Source organism: Muntiacus reevesi, chromosome 16 (genome assembly GCF_963930625.1).
Source record: "Muntiacus reevesi chromosome 16, mMunRee1.1, whole genome shotgun sequence".
In the NCBI taxonomy this organism is placed as follows: domain Eukaryota; kingdom Metazoa; phylum Chordata; class Mammalia; order Artiodactyla; family Cervidae; genus Muntiacus; species Muntiacus reevesi.
The window spans coordinates 12,931,823-12,952,035 of record NC_089264.1 but is presented as its reverse complement, the minus strand read 5'-3'; the positions used below and the strand labels follow the sequence as shown (position 1 = coordinate 12,952,035).

General features: G+C 37.2%; 1 protein-coding gene and 1 long non-coding RNA gene across 11 annotated transcripts in view; one reads left to right on the top strand and one right to left on the bottom strand.

The window, feature by feature from the left end:
* The window catches only part of ZGRF1 (zinc finger GRF-type containing 1), a 54,859-nt gene that overhangs the window by 464 nt on the left and 34,182 nt on the right, over positions 1–20,213 (bottom strand). For 8 of the 9 annotated variants that reach the window (XM_065907613.1, XM_065907615.1, XM_065907612.1 and 5 more), the window contains 12 exons: positions 19,990–20,129; positions 16,376–16,519; positions 14,365–14,479; positions 12,747–13,009; positions 11,292–11,451; positions 6,673–6,750; positions 6,326–6,473; positions 4,603–4,730; positions 2,805–2,928; positions 1,261–1,437; positions 991–1,125; positions 24–285 (listed from right to left, as the gene is read on the bottom strand). In XM_065907613.1, coding sequence (XP_065763685.1) covers positions 24–285; positions 991–1,125; positions 1,261–1,437; positions 2,805–2,928; positions 4,603–4,730; positions 6,326–6,473; positions 6,673–6,750; positions 11,292–11,451; positions 12,747–13,009; positions 14,365–14,479; positions 16,376–16,519; positions 19,990–20,129 — 1,874 coding nt within the window. Of the gene's footprint in view, positions 1–23; positions 286–990; positions 1,126–1,260; positions 1,438–2,804; positions 2,929–4,602; positions 4,731–6,325; positions 6,474–6,672; positions 6,751–11,291; positions 11,452–12,746; positions 13,010–14,364; positions 14,480–16,375; positions 16,520–19,989; positions 20,130–20,213 lie in introns of those variants that run through there. The other variant, XM_065907621.1, reaches the window with a different exon arrangement.
* On the top strand, positions 193–11,284 carry LOC136148137 (uncharacterized). 2 transcript variants are annotated; one of them, XR_010659440.1, is made up of 3 exons: positions 193–388; positions 9,047–9,288; positions 9,377–11,284. It is a non-coding gene; the product is annotated as an uncharacterized lncRNA (long non-coding RNA). The 2 variants fall into 2 exon arrangements; XR_010659441.1 differs by lacking the exon at positions 193–388 and adding an exon at positions 4,600–4,710.

Sequence of the window (20,213 nt, the reverse complement as noted above, 5' to 3'; positions counted from 1 at the left end):
AATTAAATACATTTTTGTTTTACCTTCACAGTGTTGGATCACACGCCCCCATAGTCGATTTTTCCTCAGACAGGCTAAATTTCCTATAATCAACAAATGCCTCCTTCCTCTGGTCAATGCAACATTCATTCTTTTTTCTGAATCGATAAATCCTACTTGTCTGGTCCTTACACAGGACAGAATAATGATCTCCTTTTCAGCTCCCTGAAAAGCATCTACTGTGGACACCTGCACAGCTTTCATGTTAGGATGGTTGAAGTCCACAGCACTGAGCAGATGACAGAGCTGCGGAGGAAAGATGACAAGAATCATGCAGTGCAGACAACGTCTTCATGAAGAGCCCTCACCTCTCCACCTACCCTTGGCAGCCATTATCATTTAACTAATAGTGGGTAATTTTCATTTTGTTATTACTCACAGAGACTTAGTTTCTGAAATGATAAATAACTAGATGATAAGTTGCAAAACAAAATCAAAGTGATGATTTATCTATTGCTGGGAACTCATCTGGATATTTAGAGTTGATAAACTAATAATGAAACATGAAAAATACTAAAAGTAAATTCATATAAATTAAAAGTAGTTAGAAGTAACTGGCTTGTGAGTAGATTAATATCTGGGATCTATCTTCGATTTACTGATAAAATGTAACAATAGTGAAAGAACATTTCGGAAAACAGATTCAAACCCATCTGTCCCAAAACACAAAGCATACACCATATTTCCTTCCCTCTAATTTGTTTATTTGCATTTTCGCTCCAACAGCTGTAAACGGAATTTAATTAAACCTTGTTAGGTTTACATCTAATTATATAGAAAAAAGCCACAGTAGACCAAAATCTAAATGCTGCTTTTTAATACCTTAAAGTCCTAAAAGTTTTTCTAGCACCAAACCAATACAACCTAAAGCACGATGAATGTAATACCAAATACTATAATATGAAATTGTAATGTTTAATAATGGTAAGTATCACCACATGCAGCACGGACCTTGTGCATCTGGGACTTGTATAATGTTATCACCCCAATCATGGCGCCCGCGATCCCACTAGCAACCAGTGATTGAATCAGCTTGAGTGTAAAAGCAGCTTCTGCCACATTATGAAAGCTGTTACCTCTTTCAATCTGGAATAAGAAACAGAACCGAGATTATATTTCCCAGAAGTGCTACACAAAGTCCAAGAAAACCATACAGACAACAATACAATTAAAACAGGAAACTAAACTGTGTTGACTCTTATCAACATTAATGTCATTTACCTGTTCCAGTCCTTTTACGTCATAGAAGCACAGAGTTGGGAGCCATTCCAGTAAAGGGCTCCTCTCTGTTGTGGAAATGCCATTCACGAGATGTCCTTCATAAAACAGATCATTAGCAATAGCGCTGATTGTGGGGTGACAACGGTACTGAGTTCTCAACAGAATTGGCTTGTGACCCTAATAAATTTAAGTATAGAAAAATAAGGAATTAAAACATTTTTTTTTCCTTAGGGGAAAAAAATCCACAATAATATTTTAAAGTTTAAAACTACTGCCATATTGTGCTCTTAGAAAATAAATTACAACCATGATAAAATGGACTATAAATAAAAAGAACTTTAAAAAAATTTAATAAAAATATTTCCATAGTAAACTTTTTATATTAAAATTGTAAAACAAACAAATCTTACACTAGTAAGTTTGGTATCTAACATTATGCCTTCAGAACCTATGTGGAGTTGGCCTAACACTAAACTGAAAAGAAATCTTTAAAAACAAATCAGAAATTGTTGGTGATAACCCATTAACTTTCCTCCTTCGGTACAAGCTATTTTTCACTCTGAATCTTCAAATAAGTTTTCGATTTTGTGAACACGTCATAAACTACTTCCCATCTATTTTAGGGCTCTCCTGGTCTTTATTTGCAAAATGTTCCATAATACTGTTTGAATATTTTGAAAAGTTACATGGTACTCTGATAATAATATGTAATAAAATGCAGAATTAGTGATCACATGGACAAAGGGTCTTCTATGGGGGAAAAACATGTGAGGAAAAAAATCAACCCCCAAAACTCTTTTAGGGTATAAATTTATGAACAGACAACCTATCAAACGGAAGAAAATATTTACACATCATATATCTGATAAGGAATTAAAATCCAAAATATATAAAGAACCCCTACAACTGAACAACAAAAATAACCCAATTCAAAAATAGGCAAAGGGCTTGAACAGGCATTTTTCCAAAGATAAGTGCATGAAAAGACGTGCAGCATCATTACACATTAGGGAAAACACAATCACACCCACACCCATACCGTTTCACACCCATCAAGATAGTTACTAATTTTTTAAAGATGAAAAATAACATTATGGTAAAGATGTGGAGAAATTAGAACTCTTGCACATTGCTGCTGGGAATGCAGTGTACAGCTGCTATAGAAAACAGTTTGACAGTTTCTCAAAAGTTGAATATAGAAATAGCATCAGACCCAGCAGTTGCACTTGAGCTCTACAACACTGGACATGGATAAGAGAAACGTTATAGACTGTTTTTATTTTATAGCAAAATCAATATACTTACTACCCACTACTAAAATTTACAGGGGAAAGATTCATTTTATTGTTAGATTATTAGTGTTCTCCTTATCTTTAAGATGAGTACTTTCTTTTTTTTTTTTTTTTTTAAGATGAGTACTTTCTAAATGACTCCAATTAAAATAATTTCAGGGCAAGGACCTGGTCTTGCCCTATATTTTATTTTCTATCAACCTACACAGTGTATAATCAATAAATGATAACTGTATGATTCAGAAGTAGTACCATTAAGCAGAGTCGGTCAAAAAGAGTTTGTTCCAGTCCATTTTCATGAGCTGCATCAGAACCCTGAATAGTAGGAGGAAGCTGTTTAGGATCTCCAACAAGTATCAGCTTTTCACACTCAAACCTAAAACAAAATTCTAAAAATTAATCTAAGCAGTGAGAAAAATATGCATTAACATCATTTATTGCACCTTTTTCTAAAACGTATTTCAAAGAGTCTGAATACCATGAAGTGTGCGGAGAACAAACAAGGCTTAATAGTGCTACCAGGTGTACTCAAAGGCTTTACAAAATCATGGAGTCAAGGGTCCTCCACATAACTTAACTTTTCCCACATAAAACCTATTCAGTGTCCCCTGCCTTGGCAAGGAATCAGTATTTCACAGAACACACTTTGAGAATAATGATTTTGAGAATCTATAAACTTAGACTTAAAAACTTCCTTAGATATCATTTAGCTTATACTTTTGTCTTAGAGATGTAGTATATTAGGTTCTCAGGGGTTAAATGTCTTTTTAAATAGGAGTAGTATATAGTGGGGAAAAATCCAAGTTTTGTAGAGAAACCTATATCTAAGTTTTAGCTCTATTATATTCTATGGACACAGCAAGTTATTTAATCTCCACAGTGTCAGTATTTTTATCGGTAACCTTGATATAATAATACCTCGCATGGCTGTTGTAAGGACTTAACGCGTGTAATGTGTTTAGTATACAGCAGATGCTCCATAAACACTGCTCCTCTGCCCTCTATGCAGGGCCTTACTTTCTCCGTCCCTGGCTCCTAATTAGGGTGACCAACTGGTGCTGGTGCCCAGGACTGTCCCAGTTTAAACCTTGAAAGCCCTCTGATGCAGGAACCTCCCAAGCCTCAGGCAGAGCGTGACAGTTGATGCCCTCCCCCCTCATCCTTTACAGCTGGGAAAAAAGATCTGTAAATTCACCAAAGTCACTGTGTGCTTTATTTTAAAAGTGTTTGTTAATGTTACATCCCCATTTTTTTTTAAGGGAAGAAACCCCATACTTTTGGTTATGATGTGTGGCAATTTATTGCCATATACATATTGCATCAAAATATATTAATGTAAAAGTACTGGTGAAGTAAAATCCTTCTTGTATATTTTCAACACTTGTACACTGGAAATCAGAAGATTAAATATTTACTATAAAGAAGGAAAAAGCAAAACAGCAAAGGGGGACAGAACAAGGCCTAGGACTGGAGCCTATTAGTCTGGTCTAGTTTAGCACACCCTCCTCTGCCTTTAGGATTCCTCAGTAAGAGATGCTTTAAAAGCACAGTGTTTCAGTGGGCTGAGACAGCTTAGAAGATTTCATAGTTTTTTAAATTTTAGTAGATAAATTTTCATTTTCAACTTATTTTTCTTTATATATTTTATCTACTTTCATAATCTAAAAACTATTTTTGAACCTAAACACTGGAATTATATCAAGGTAAGAACTAAAGAACTTTCTTCAGTAGAGTTAGGTTCTGAAACTGTGACTAAAGAGGCACCTTTAATCGGGTTAAGAGATCTGCAATGTTCCAGCAGAATCCTAGCACTAGAACTTTCAAGGCTTTTGTGAATTATATGATTCAGGTGTCTAAACTGTGATCTAACCAAATTTTGATATACTAACACCTCCCTCCCTCAAATTTCCTTTCACATTCTTTTAAAGAATCAGTTTAGTACTTGCATTGCTAGGGATTTTCACAAAAGTTTGGTAAGAGTTTGAACTGAGGGAATGTTTGAAATAATTGCAACATCCGAGTGTCTTTGGAAAAGAACTTTTTAGGTTACCTTGCAATGGGAAGGAGAGAAGCCGGTTCTGTCATTTGACTACACTCATCCAGGACAACCACCGGGAATTTCAGATCATTCATGCATGGAAACGGGCAGGCTGCACAGGTAACGCCGACTACTCGAACCTTTATTGTAACAAGAATGTTGTTAACAACTATTAAACAAAGAATATGCTTACCAAAGAACTTGTAGGCTAAAGCCATAAGTGAGCGAGTCCTAATTTAATCACCACCAATCAGAACAGGCCACTTGACATCTACATTTTCATTATCCCCACATAAGGAATTCCTCTTAAAAGAATTTTATTAGTGAACAAATGAAACCAATGAACAATAAATTATAGTAACATATCAGTATGCTGGAAAAGGATGTAAAATAAGTGTGTGTGTGTTAGTCACTCAGTCGTGTCCGACTCTCTGCGACCCCATGGACTGTAGCCCGCCAGGTTCTTCTGTCCATGGAATTCTCCAGGTAAGAATACTGGAGTGGGTTGCCATTCTCTTCTGTAGGGGATCTTCCCAAGTCAGGGATCGAACCCTGGTCTCCTGCATTGCAGGCAGATTCTTTACCGTCTGAGCCACCTGAGAAGCCCAAGTATTTCACATAAATGACTAATTTGCACTAGCTGAGTGTAGTCAAACTAAGCCCTTCTGGATTTGGTCAGGGAAAAAGGAGGGAAGTTAAGTCCATACTTAGGATAATAAAAAGCTAGTCTGATGCATTCTGAGGACTCCTAGAACTAAAACTTGCTGTAGACTAAATAATTATTTCCAATTTTCTCTCCTTCACCACGAGAGTAGTTATTACTCATCCACACCCTTTGCTGTATGGCTTTGCAGCACTTCCCACCAGAGAAGCAGGTGAAGTGTATTTCCCAGCCCCACTGACACTGGGCTTGGTCATATGACCTGTTAAAGCAAATGGAATGTTAGCAGACATGCTATGAACAAAAGCTTCACATGTATCTATATGATCTAGCCTGCCCTCCTGCACTTCTGCCATCTGTCAGGAGAGGGCCATCATGCCACAGACAACTGTTCTCAGAACGAGAGGGTTGACCTACACCAACTGACCTGTAGAATCATTGAATCATTAAGTTTGTTGTCTTAAGTTGTTGAGATTTTGTTTGTTAAGCAATGGTATTTCAGCAGTAGCTCACTGAAACAGGGTCCCAAGCACCACGGTTGTCCCAAATCTCTTACAGAAAGTGACCCATGTCCACGCTGTCCAACAAGTCAACAACCCTCTTTTCTTCCATTTCCTTTTCTTCCCCCATGCTTTGTTTTATAGGAGAAAGCTACTGAAGACTTCTTTCCTCAAAGCTGACACCCTATGTTGAGTCAGAACTTGACAAAGGCGATGGTGCTACTTGCTACAGCCAGAGACCCTATGTGTCCGATGTGGTCTCCCAATATCTGGGATCCATGGTCTGAGCCTCCCAGGTTCTTGGACAGATTTTAGACAGACCCTGAAGGGTTTGGTTTTCTAGGGAAGCATCAAAGGTAAAGTTCACTTGGATATTTTGCCCAGTGTCAATAAAATAAAACATGGATTGCATAGACAGGCACACTTTAGTTGAATCTAAGCTATCATAGTTGGGTTTTTTTTTATTTACGTAAGGAAAATAAATAGGAATAATATTCCTCTCAATAGGAATAAAAATAATATAAATCGTATATATAAATTAAAGAAATAAACAGCTAGCGCTGTTTCCTCTCACCTGTTTCAGCAGGGTTTTATTGGTCCCCAGTTTATGCTGCTCAATGCTTTTCCTCACATAGACTCTTTCCATAGGAGTCAGGTCTTCCTTCATGAGTGCATGCAGTTCTTTTAATTGTTCATTTTCATTTTCTGAGCCAGCATACAAACTTAAAAAACAATTACATAAAAGAATACCCTTTTATTCTATTTTAGTAGTATCCCAAAAAAGCAAAACACAGAGTTCCTAAATTAACACCAAGAAAAAGGCTTTCTCTAGTCTTCTTCAGAAACCAAATTTAAGGTAAGCGTTATGTAAGACTATACTTCTGTGCACATTCTGTGACTTTTGGAATTTGGCATTCTTACCTGTAAGGTAAAACTGGCTTGGCAATCTTTCTGACACTCCCAACTCTGACAAACTTTTCAAATCCAAGACTAAGAAGCCTTTAAAGAAAACAGAGTGAAACAGATTTATTATTTAGAAAACAGAATCTAAAACAAACTTTCATATAATATACACATTATTAACATAACTTTGTATACTAATATATTTTATAGTTATGTAGTTTAATGTGAAATGCCTAAACTCAAAGGCAATGTAGCTGAAAAACTTTTTATAAAACATGTTTCGGAGAATTTTAAAAAAATGTATTATCTTATGTTGAGGGCTCATGAAATGTTCACAAAATACTGATGTTAGAATTTACCACAAATAAAATTGCCCTAGGAACTCCCTGACAATCTACTGATTAAGACTTTGTGCTCTCACTGCTGTGGCCCAGCTCAATGCCTGGTTGAGGAATTATTACAAGATCCTACAAGCCACATGGCGTGGCCAAAAAAAAAAAACCCACAAAAATAAACAAAAAAGACAAAACTGCCCTAAAGACATCATGGAAAGCAACAGCTACCACATATTTAGCATCAAGATTTAGTGGGAAGAGTGTTAGCCTCTTTATATACCTTGTCTTGTTTAACACTCCTTACAGCTCTGCACGAGATCTCATCTTAGAGATGAGGAACTGTAACTCAGAGCTCTAAGTCAGGTATTTTGCTAAGTCAGGCCACATGGCTAATAAGTGAGGCAATCATGAATCAAACCTGGGCAAGTCTGTCTGCCTCCAAAAGATACGGGTGACTGTTCTTCCACATTCGTGACCCCCCAGTGAGGGCTCTGTGCGGCAGCAGAGAGCACCTTCCTTCCTTCTTACATATCCTACAGCCCCTGCTTTGTGTGAGGAACAAAGGAGGGACCCACTGAACACCTAGACTTCTGAAACATCAGCCACCTCAAATGGGGGATAAAGAACTGGAAAACTAAAGAAACTATGGCTCTCCAAACATCGTTTTCCTAGATAATCTTGAAGCAATTTGTTTAATGTCAATCAATACATGAATAGACTTCAGGTTTTGCATTTTTTTAGTTTTTATCTTGGATAATAGCTATTTTTCAGTCTGAAAAACTAGTTTATATATGTTTTTCAATATAAGTGTATTAATTCTATGAGAACAGTGTAGTATCCTCATCATATCATGGGGCAAAAAATATTTTATTTCTTCTCAAGAAATTCTTCATCCTATTCCATCCATTGCAATTGAAATGCATTATCCAAGTACATAGCTGAATGTCAGTTCAGTGTGAAGAAATGTCTGGGTCCAGCTTACATGCAGTTGGGATAGATACAGATCCTAACTGCAGTCCACATCCCTCAGGTCCGCATCAGAGGCTTAAGCATTAAAGAATCTCTTGTATGTTTTTTGTTACCTTTCACAGTCAGTCCTCACTCTTCTAGCTTCTTGATTTTTCTCTTCTAAACAGATTAAATTTTTATCTAAAGCTAAGCAATCTAAAGTTCTTTCCAGTTCGTCCCCAAGTAACTGCTCATTATCCTGAGTCAAAAAATGTCCTCAACCACTGTTTTAGATTACTTAGAATAGTACACACAGGTAGTACTTGCCTAGAAGGCAATTTGACAAAGTATATCAAGAAGCTTTAAAATGTTCATATCTTTTGTTCTGGGCCTAGGTTTGCCTTCAGAAAAGAATCAGAAATGGAGACAAAGATTTACGTTTAAGAATCTTGGTTATAACATTATTTATAATAGCAAAAGCTTGGAAAGAACTTACTGATCAAAAATTGTTTATAGTACAAAAATTGTTTATAGATCAAAACTCATGGCATATATAATACAGCTATGAAAATTTTGGTTTCTAAGATTTAATACCATAAAGAAATAATCTTTGAGTAAAAAAAAAAGCAGGACACAAAACAAACAGTATATACTATTGAAAACTAAGCTTGGAAAACAACATGAATGTGTGTGTATGTATTGAAAGTCTGTAAATAAATGTAATAAAATGTTAGGTCTGCATATTTTCTACTATACCCATTACCTAATACAATTATAAAAGTTAATTTTTTAATAAAAATAAATTTTAAAAATTTAAAAAAAGTTAATTTTTAAAAGGCTATACTTATAAATAATGGATTATTTCTCCCAATCAAACTTTATCATTTATGTTGAAATTCAGATCATTAAACATTGGAATACTGGTAAAACATTATGTAATATCTTCTTTGCATTTTTAATAAAATCTTACACAAAAATTTTACCCTGTATAACAGACTGCACTATTGCTTCCATGAAACAGCAAGAGGCTAACCTTTTAGTTCGTAAGTAGGAAAAAAGATCAAGCTTCCCTGGTGGCTCAGTAGTAAAGAATCTGTCTGCCAATGCAGGTGACATGGGTTTAATCCCTGGGTTAAACCCCTGGAAGAATGGATCGGGAAGATCCCCCAGAAAAGGAAATGGCAACCCACTCCAGTATTCTTGCCTGGAAAATCCCATGGACAGAGGAGCCTGGTGGGCTGCAGTCCATGGGGTCATAAAGAGTTGGACACGACTTAGTGACTAAACAACAGCAACAAGGAAAAAAATCACATATGAAACCTGATGGTTTTGGCACAAGGATGGGATAAAGGTAAAATTAAAGGTGGATCCCTCTTACTGAAACCAAAACATAATTTAATCAAACTGTTCAGCTATTTTGTTATTATGTGTTCATGCAGGTGGATGAGAGAATAACCTGTCACCTGGTTCTGCAATTTCAGCCTACTTTCAAAGTAGCCACCCTAAGCTCCTGGGTCAGAGACAAAGGCCTTTTACTCATGGCACTGGAAGCAGCATAAGCACTGGCGTATCTACAGTGGTGTCCTGTGGTCCCCAGGTCGTACGAGGAGACACAGAGGATGCAGGTGGACACCCGCACTGCAGTGGACTGAGCTGTAGGAAAGGAACACTGAGCCTGGAAACCCACGATTGTTTAACAAGAAATCAGCAACTCTGCTTTTTGTCCTCGAGGGAGACATTACATCATCAGTCAAGGTTGCTTACTGCAAACACAACCGGAAAAAATGTGTTGGGTTAGAGTGGTCAGGGCCATGCATAGTGGACTGCCTCCCCCAACAATATATGTCCTTGGCTGGACTCAGATTTTTACATGAGTATCCCATCCTATCAAAATTCTCCAAGCCAGGCTTCAGCAATACGTGAACCGTGAACTTCCAGACATTTAAGCTGATTTTAGAAAAGGCAGAGGAACCAGAGGTCAAACTGCCAATATCCGATGGATCATCGAAAAAGCAAGAGAGTTCCAGAAAAACATCTATTTCTGCCTTATTGACTTATGCCAAAGCCTTTGACTGTGTGGATCACAATAAACTGTGGAAAATTCTTAAAGAGATGGGAATACCAGATCACCTGACCTGCCTTTTGAGAAATCTGAATGCAGGTCAGGAAGCAACAGTTAGAACTGGACATGGAACAACAGACTGGTTCCGAATAGGAAAAGGAGTACGTCAAGGCTGCATATTGTCACCCTTCTTATTTAACTTATATGCAGAGAACATCATGAGAAATGCTGGGCTGGAGGAAGCACAGCTGGAATCAAGATTGCCAGGAAAAATATCAATAAACTCAGATATGCAGATGACACCACCCTTATGGCAGAAAGTGAAGAAGAACTAAAGAGCCTCTTGATGAAAGTGAAAGAGGAGAGTCAAAAAGTTGGCTTAAAGCTCAACATTCAGAAAACTAAGATCATGGCATCCGGTCCCATCACTTCATGGTTGATAGATGCGGAAACAGTGGAAACAGTGGCTGACTTTATTTTTCTGGGCTCCAAAATCACTGCAGATGGTGATTGCAGCCATGAAATTAAAAGACGCTTACTCCTTGGAAGGAAAGTTTTGACCAACCTAGATAGCATATTAAAAAGCAGAGACATTACTTTGCCAACAAAGGTCCGTCTAGTCAAGGCTATGGTTTTTCCAGTAGTCATGTATGGATGTCAGAGTTGGACTATAAGGAAAGCTGATCGCTGAAAAATTGATGCTTTTGAACTGTGGTGTTGGAGAAGACTCTTGAGAGTCCCTTGGACTGCAAGGAGATCCAACCAGTCCATCCTAAAGGAGATCAGTCCTGAATATTCATTGGAAGGACTGATGTTGAAGCTGAAACTCCAATACTTTCGCCATCTGATGCAAAGAGCTGACTCATTGGAAAAGACCTTGACGCTGGGAAAGATTGAGGGCAGGAGAAGAAGGGGACGACAGAGGATGAGATGGTTGGATAGCATCATCGACTCGATGGACATGGGTTTGGGAGGACTCTGGGAGTTGGTGATGGACAGGGAGGCCTGGCGTGCTGCAGTTCATGGGGTCTCAAAGAGTCGGACACGGCTGAGCGACTGAACTGAACTGATCCCACCCTATGTCAAAACTGTCAGGTTTCGTATGTATTTTATCCTACTTACAAACTGTTAAGTCAGCCTCTTCCTGTTTCACGGACTCTGGTTCTCGAGTCAGAGACAAAGGCCTTGCTCTGGCATGCACAGCACGGATGTGCATGGACACTCAGAGCCCACGGTGGACTGCCTCTCAACAACCTAACGCATTAGGCACTTACATACACCTTCACACCCACCCAAGAAGCACTCTGTCAACAGCTACATTAGTAGAAGAAGAAATCAGAAGTTTCCACGGTCTTGCATTTCCAACTGTAAGAGCTTCACATTTTTCAAACAGTTGCACAAAAAACAAAATCACCACGGCCAGCAAGTAACTCTTTCCTGCTCCGAAAACACCTAATTATTTTGAAGGGGGGGAAGAAAAGTAAAAGCAACATCATAAATAAATTTCTGAAAAGCACAAGAAATATCTCATCCATCTCCCTCCCTCTCTCCTTCATTTAATTAATTTATTAAAAAATATTGCCTGCCAACCATGTGTTTAATTAGCACAACGAGTAAATGCATAGATAATCAAAAGACTTTCATATTTAATGAGACCACAGTCTACTTAGGAAGATAGACAAGTAAAGAACAATGATAAAACAATACAGTTACGTAACACTATTGGCATCAGAGAAAAAACATCTCTCTTTCCTTTGGTGGAGATGGGAATGCTTCCTAAAAATAAAAAGGAGAACTAAGTCTTCCAGGGTAAGATATCCCAACTCTTGAGGAAAGGATCATTCCAGGCAGAGATATGACAATGCATGAAGCTGGTAAGTATTTCTGTACGGGCTGTAGCAAAAAGACAGGAGAGGAGGCTGTTTGACAAAGAAGGCAAGGGGATAAATCACAAAAGAGTTTTGCTTGCTACGGCTAAAAGTTTGAATTATATCTTAAAGGCCAATGGAAATCAATGAAGAATTTTAATCAATGGAACTGACTTAATCAGATTGTGTTTTTTTGTTTTTTTTTAAGAAAAACTACTTGAGTGAAGCCTGGCTTGTTGCAGTTCATGGGGTTGCAAAGAGTTGGATATGACTTAGCGTCTGAACAACAACTTGAGTAAAAATAAGAAGAAAGGAAGAACTGAAGGTAGATCAATTAGAAAGCTGTGTGAGATCATAACAAATACATGCTAACTTTACTAAATGCCTCCCATGTGCCAGGTACTGTTCTGAGCTCTTTATCCCTGTTAACATTTGATCCCCAAACCTATGAGACAGATGCTATTACCAAACCTTATTTTACAGAGGAGGGAATTAAAGCTAAGAGAGCCCGCACTCTCACTAACTAGGCGATATGGAGCTATGTTAAAAGGCCTGGATTGAGTGGATACAAATGAGCTGGATAGGATAGAAAATATGAAATGAAAATGAAATATCAATATGAAAAATAGGAGGAAACTAGAAGGGACATCTCAGTGAGTGATCTAACAGAGGAAAGAAACAGTAAGAGAGATGGAGCAGGGTTTAGAGAAAATCACTTAATCTAGAGAGAAAGATACTAAAGAGGGTTCAGGTTTGAAAAAAATCTATTGAGTTATTCTGGAATCTTGTTTGACTAGGAAATTACAAAGGTGCAGACTGACTGACACAAGCTTATATAACAATGTATTTACTAGAGCTGTTTTCTTTCCTGCTTCTTACCGTGTATGATCGTGATAGGGAGGGTATGAATTGCCAGTTCCTTCGCTTCTTCAACACTCCGGCGTGATGCCATCATTTGAGCTATCTGAATTAGAGCTGCAGCTTGATCCTCGTTTAACTTGTGCGCCTGAATTAACTCACTAGCCAACTTCAGTGTTGCTTCTATACTGAGAAGTTCAAATTTTGTGTTGATATTTGAGAAGGCTGGTGGGATAAACTTTCTCTTATTGACTCTCTTGTTGCTTGTTGTAGTTGATGAAGACCTAATAAAAAGGCAGCATGAAAAATATTTTTTTAAATGAGAGGCTTTTGAAACAGGTGAGCAGACCTATTTGTAACTTAGCCTTCACTTTATAAGCATCACAGAGAATATTTTTTTGGAGACACAAATGAACATATACCCCAGTCTGGAGGAGGGTGGATGAAAAGAGAACATTGGTTGAAAACCTACTATGTGCTGGCATTATGCTAAGCATTTTATGTTACTTGATGTAATCTTCACAACAATAGTATGTACTTAATTATCCCATATAGAGATATAGAAATATTAACCTTTTATTCCCCCGAAAGCACACAGTTAATAAGTGGTATGTTGACTTTAAAGCCCATGTTCTGTTAAACAAAACCAACTGAGACAATTAATAAAGCTTCATTTAAGGTAAAATGGAAATAAACTGGTTTTATTTCTATTAAGACTGAATTCATTTCAAAGTAGATAAATGACAAAATGGATAAGGATATTTACTTTTTTACCTAGGACTTCATTATGGTGGAAAAAATGAAATACCACAAGTTAGATCATAACATTCCAAATTAGAATGTAGACTTTTTCTATCACTTTAGTGAATTCAACATGTCACTTCCAATTTTTTAAAGAAAGGGACAAGGTGGTTGAGAAATTTAAAATGAAGATATAGGTTATGTCAAGAATAAGATCCGGAGAAGGCAATGGCACCCCACTCCAGTGTTCTTGCCTGGAGAATCCCATGGACGGAGGAGCCTGGTAGGCTGCAGTCCATGGGGTCGCATAGAGTCGGACACGACTGAGCGACTTCACTTTCACGTTTCACTTTCATGCATTGGAGAAGGAAATGGCAACCCACTCCAGTGTTCTTGCCTGGAGAATCCCAGGGACGGGGGAGCCTGGTGGACTACCATCTATGGGGTCGCACAGAGTCGGACATGACTAAAGCGACTTAGCAGCAGCAGCAGCAAGAATAAGATCAGTATCAATACATACACTGAATTAAAGCTGTAAAATGTTACGTAACTTTAAATGTTTAATAATTTGCAACATAAAGGTACAGATAAATAAAAAAATAAAAACACTCAAAACATCCTTAAGAAATTATTCCTTAAAAAAGGAAAAATATCTGCAGGTAACCCTTGTTAGCCCCAACCACAATAAATAAATAAATAAATAGATGAACTGCTGGGAAACGATGTGTACCTCCCCTTTCTCTTTTTAACTACTAATGGAGAGTAACCCCATAATCCCCAAAAGAAAACTAACACTTCATTGGCAAAAATTTATGTAATGTACTTTTACTCCATTTTCATATTCATGATTAGTCACCATTTTTGAATACCAATTTACCAAAGGTAAATAATGACTTACATTGTTATCAGGTACTGTGTTAGAGGTAGAGTAGCTGGATTAAAGTAGTCCCGAATATTTCTTAAACTGGTCAGCTCTGTGCTGGCATTACAAACCAATAATGCATGGACCACTGCTGTAGACAGAATACAAAAAATGAACATTTAATGTAAACAAATGAACCATTTAAAAAAACTATTAAATGTCCATATAACTCAAGAGTTATATGGATTAGTCACAACATAAAATAAACCCTTAAGTATATATGCGGAGGTCCTTTTGTCCATTAAACCAATATACGACCTGCTCATTCATACTTTATAAACTGCATAACATACCAAATCTGGACTCCCATGTATCAGTCAATGAAACAAGAACAACTGTTTTGAGTCAGGGCATGGTGGCACTGCTTAACAGCGGGCAGTCCCGTTCAGTCAGCACACCACATTGTACTGTATAGTAGTGTGTGTGTGTGATTTCAACATTTGTTTCCTCAGTTATTTTATAGAAATATAAGGGAAGCAGGAAATTAGAATTCTGTTTATTGGTGAGGAAACAACTGCAACAAATACGAAAATATGCATTTGAAAAATGACAAATGTTTACTTAATTAGGCTCTTATTGAACTCAAGCTGATTGACTAGGTTTATTTAGTTCTAAAGGGAAAAAAAATCAAGTTTAAAAAGTCTATGAAATAGGTGAAATGGGTCATTACCTGCTGTGTCTTAATTAGTTATGGATCAAATTCAACCATCAGAAATTATCCCAGAGATCAAAATGTATAGAGAAGTAACAGATTCATAGAATTGGTTAGGGATTCAGCTTACTGGGTTGGGAAAATCCCCTGGAGAAGGGAAAGGCTACAGAATTCTCCAGTATTCTGGCCTGGAGAATTCCATGGACTATATAGTCCATGGGGTCACAAAGAATCAGACATGACTGAGTGACTTTCATTTTCACTTTGAGCTAACTAAAGCTTTCTTTATTAAAAACTAATAATAATTTTAAAAATAAATAAATAAGGTTCATACCCTATTGTCTTATTAAGAATTCCTTGGGACCTCCTTGGCAATCGAGTGGTTAAGACTCCACGCTCCCAGTACAGGGGGCACAGGCTGACTCCTGGTTAGGGAACTAGGATCCAGCATGCCACACAATATGGCCAAAAAGAAAAAAGAATTTCTAAAGGTAGATGATAAAATAGCCTCAAAATGAAAATCATCATATCCAACTGCTCACAAAATCTCTTGTAAAATCTACAAGACCTTCTCAATATAAAAATGGTTTATTAAATGTATACTACTAGAATAAACCAAGAGAATTAGATAAATCAAGAACCAGAACTTGCTGTAAGAAATTAAGAAAATTCTTATTTATATTTTTAGAAATTAAATATATACCATGTAAAATTCAACTACAACAGAACACTTAAGTGAGGGGTCAAGATTTTACTGTACTGTTAATGCTCTGGGACTTGAGCTGTAGAAATATTTTGTATACACATTTTTAGGAACATCCTATACAATAATAGGAAGACGTGAAAGTAGCTCAGTCGTGTCTGACTCATTGTGACTCCCCACTGTCTGACTCTATATGATCCATGGAATTCTCCAGGTCAGAATACTGGAGTGGGTAGCCTTTCCCTTCTCCAGTGGATGTTCCTGACCCAGGAATTGAACTGGGGTCTCCTGCATTGCAGGTGGATTCTTTACCAACTGAGCTATCAGGGAAGCCCAATAGGAAGCAGAGGTGAATGTTTTTTGTTGGCTTTTTTATTGCTACCAATCCATCTGCCTCCACCCGCCTCATGCATGTGTGCTCAGTCGTGTAACCCCATGGACCGCAGCCCACCAGGTTTTTCCGTCCATGGACTTTTCCAGGCAAGAACACTGGAGTGGGTTGCCATTTCCTTCTCCTTTTCTGTTGGCTTTAATCAAATAATCCCACACAAAGTTAGCAGGCTTGCTTACCATGCATCACATGTCTTTCATTCTTTTTTAATATAAAGTAATATGGTCATAGTAATACTTACTGTTAGCAGGCCAGTTCGAAGGGGAATAACCTTTCAAAGGTAGAAGCTCTACCTCATTGATAGATGATGGTCCAAAGAAAGTACTACATGCAATAAAAGTATCCAATTCAAAGTCTAGGGTTTTTGAAACCACCCAAAGATCATCTGAAAAGACAAACACTTTTACAGGTCTCAGAACAATGCTCAATCCAAAGCTACCTTGGATTTTCTTTGATGCTTAGTCCTACAGTTTCTGGAGAAAAAAAAATGTGGTTATTGTAATTGACATGATTCCACCCAAACAGAGAGCTGAATTCATAACATTTCATTTCCATGACTTTAACTCAATTTTATGCTTTTAAAGTTACTTTGTAATTATTAAAAAAACACTATAAATAAAAACATCTAACTAATTTTTCTCTTATAAAACAGTTTTATAGCTACATTTTATTTTCCCAAGGTAGAATATTAGCCTAAAAAGATGCTCTGCCCTTTAATGGTTTCCATGTTCAAATAAATTTGGCAATCTGTGGACAGAATACAAGGTCTGTTAATAGACTTCCAGTTAAGAGATGCTCCAGATTAATTAATGTTCTCCTTTCTTCTCCACAGTACACTGAGCACTCAGCTAGGAGGCTACTTCTACCATCAGTTTGAATTTACACCTACAAAGAGTCAATTGCATTTGTTCTAAAACTTACTTATAATATTAATAGCTGTATTTGCTACTATACTTTTATAACTTCCCTGGTGGCTCAGACGGTAAAGCATCTGCCTACAATGCGGGAGACCCAGGTTCAATTCCTGGGTCGGGAAGATCCTGTGGAGAAGGAAATGGCAACCCACTCCAGTACTCTTGCCTGGAAAATCCCATGGACGGAGGAGCATGGTAGGCTACAGCCCATGAGGTTGCAAAGAGTCGGACACGACTGAGCAACTTCACTCACTCACTCATATCTAATTTACTTAAAAATATCTGCCAATTGAGGTAACATATACTTAAGCAATTTCCTATTTGCAAATATTTTTCTATTTAATATTCACAATTTTTAAAAAGATCTCCAATTCAAAATAGTTGACAGAAAAAAACCTCTCCTTTCTCCCTAAATCCTATTAAAATAATAGAAGAAATATGAAATCCAAATCCAGTACAGTACTGGAAAACACCAGCGGTGGGGCAGGAAAAGCCAGACTTATTTCAGAGATTCTTAAGGAAGTCATAAAGGGAACGGGACGAAAAGGATGATCACATCTTACAAAGCTGGGAAACCACTAATCCTTCACAGGTAGAAAGGAATTCTGAAAACACACACACAGAATTTCCCCCAACAGATTCCTACGTTAACTCCAAGCTTATCAACCAAGGAATTACGGGTACACAAGGCCAACTGGGACATTATTTAATAGATAATGGAATAATCCTATCACTCTTGGAGCAGTTGACTCCAGGATCTATCCTGAGGTTAAACTCTGGGGAAAAACCTGAGGCTACCAAGAGGACTGTGAGCATGAGAAGCAGGGCAGCAGCCCGCATGACCGCTCAGCACCCAGGACAGGTAAATAGGTCAGAGTCCATCAGCGGGTCATGTCTCTATGGGAATTTTGTTTTTTAAGTAAAACACAATAACCTATGGTACGTTCTGGGTCAACAGACATTTTAAATGTCAGATAAATACTATTATTATTACTATTTTATACATGAGGGAAGATAGTCACTATATATATTTATCAACAAAAGATTACATGAAAAATATATAAGAACTATATGATTATAAACAACAGAATAATAAAATGGGTAAGAAGAAATATATAACTCATAAATGCATGAAGAGCTATTCAACATCACTGGCAAGCAGAGAAATGCAAACTAAAACCACAATGAGATCACTTTGTGCTCATTTGAGTATGCTGAGTCACAAGACAGGAATATAAATTGATGTAACCGCTTTAGAAATCAGTTTGCCTCTACAGCCTACAGGTTTGTGTGGCATTTTCAATTCCTGTAACAGCATTTTCATTCCTAGGATTATATCTAAGAGAAACTCTTGCACATCTACAGGATAGTATAAGAATATTTATGGCACACTGTTCACAATGACAAAACTTAGAAACCAAATGATCATCGATGGAAGAGTGAATGAACGAACTATGGCACAGTCACAAAATAAAATACTATACACAAAACACATAATCTAGACTAGATTTTAGATCAACATTAATAACATATATATACTGCAGCAATATATTATACTATTCAGTGAAAAAGATAAATTCTATAAGATTACTTACAGAACTATATCACTTGAATAACATTTTAAAAACCTTAAAACTTAAAATATGCTTTCTAAGGAATTCATTTATATAAACATATACAAAGGAAAGCAAGATGCTGATGAACACAGGGATGAAAATGCTAACTAACTGCTTTGGTTTAGGAGAAACAACTAGATAAGTTAGTGGGGTTTCTTTGTATGAACTATAGATAGCTATAATAGGTACCAGATTTAGCTTTGCTTTGTTGATTCACTTTTATCATTTAAAATAACTAATCAAATAACTAAAGCAAGCTGCTGCTGCTAAGTCGCTTCAGTCATGTCCAACCCTGTGCGACCCCATAGACGGCAGCCCACCAGGCTCCCCCGTCCCTGGGATTCTCCAGGCAAGAACACTGGAGTGGGTTGCTTTTCCTTCTCTGATGCATGAAGTGAAAAGGGAAAGTGAAGTTGCTCAGTCATGTCCAACTCCTAGCAACCCCATGGACTGCAGCCTACCAGGCTCCTCCGTCCATGGGATTTTCCAGGCAAGAGTACTGGAGTGGGGTGCCATTGCCTTCTCCTAAAGCAAGCTAGGTGAGGATAAATCATAAGAGTAGGTCATGAAACCAAGATAATAATTAACCCAAATTAGTGTATATAAGGTCCTTAGAAAAATAATTTATTAAGAATTTTATTTCCAAATATACAAAATCTGGGGTCCAGTGTTGTCATGTTGTGCAGCAATGACAGAAGTATCAATAAACTCTACATTTTCAGCTTATTTTTGACATTAAGTTCAGGGTACAATTCATCTAGTATACTTATGATGCCAAGAACTCATGTGACTTTTTAAACAAAATTAAACAGTTTTTGACAGCTTATAATAAAGTTTTTAAAAAAATAAAATTTAAAATTTATTTTCTAGGGGTGAGGGGAAGAATTAAATATGCTTTTTTCAAAAGAAATGGTTTAATTTATTATACAGTAATTCACAATATATACTATGAAACTGTACTTTTAAAAATCTCTTTAAAAAAATAAAAAAATAAAAATCTCTTTAATACAAAGAATTTACAGAGCTGTATGTAACTGAGATGGGGCTTCCAGGTGGCTCAGGGGCAAAGAATCTGCCTGCCAATACAGGAGACAGAGGAGACTCAGGTTCGATCTCTGGGTCAGGAAGATCCCCTGGAGGAGGAAATGGCAACCCACTCCAGTGTTGTTGCCTGGAAAATTCAATGGACAGAGGAGCCTGGCGGGCTACAGTCCATGGGGTCATGAAAGAGTCAGACACGACGGAGCAACCTGGGCACAGAGCACAACACACATATAACTGAGAACAAGGCCAGACTCAGGCACAGCGTCATCAGATCAACCCACCTTTGCTGTAAGTAGATGAACTTTCTTTCCGACTCAGTTTAAGATAAAGTTTGCTCTTAGGTTCATTATAAAATTCAGGATCTACAGTAGCAAACTTCTTTAGTTTACCATACCGTTTTCTTTGAAAATCAAATCCTTTTCTGCAAAGTGAGTAAGAGACAAAACTGAATTTGAATATTAAGGTATGACATTTTTTTTAAGATATAATTGACATACACTATATT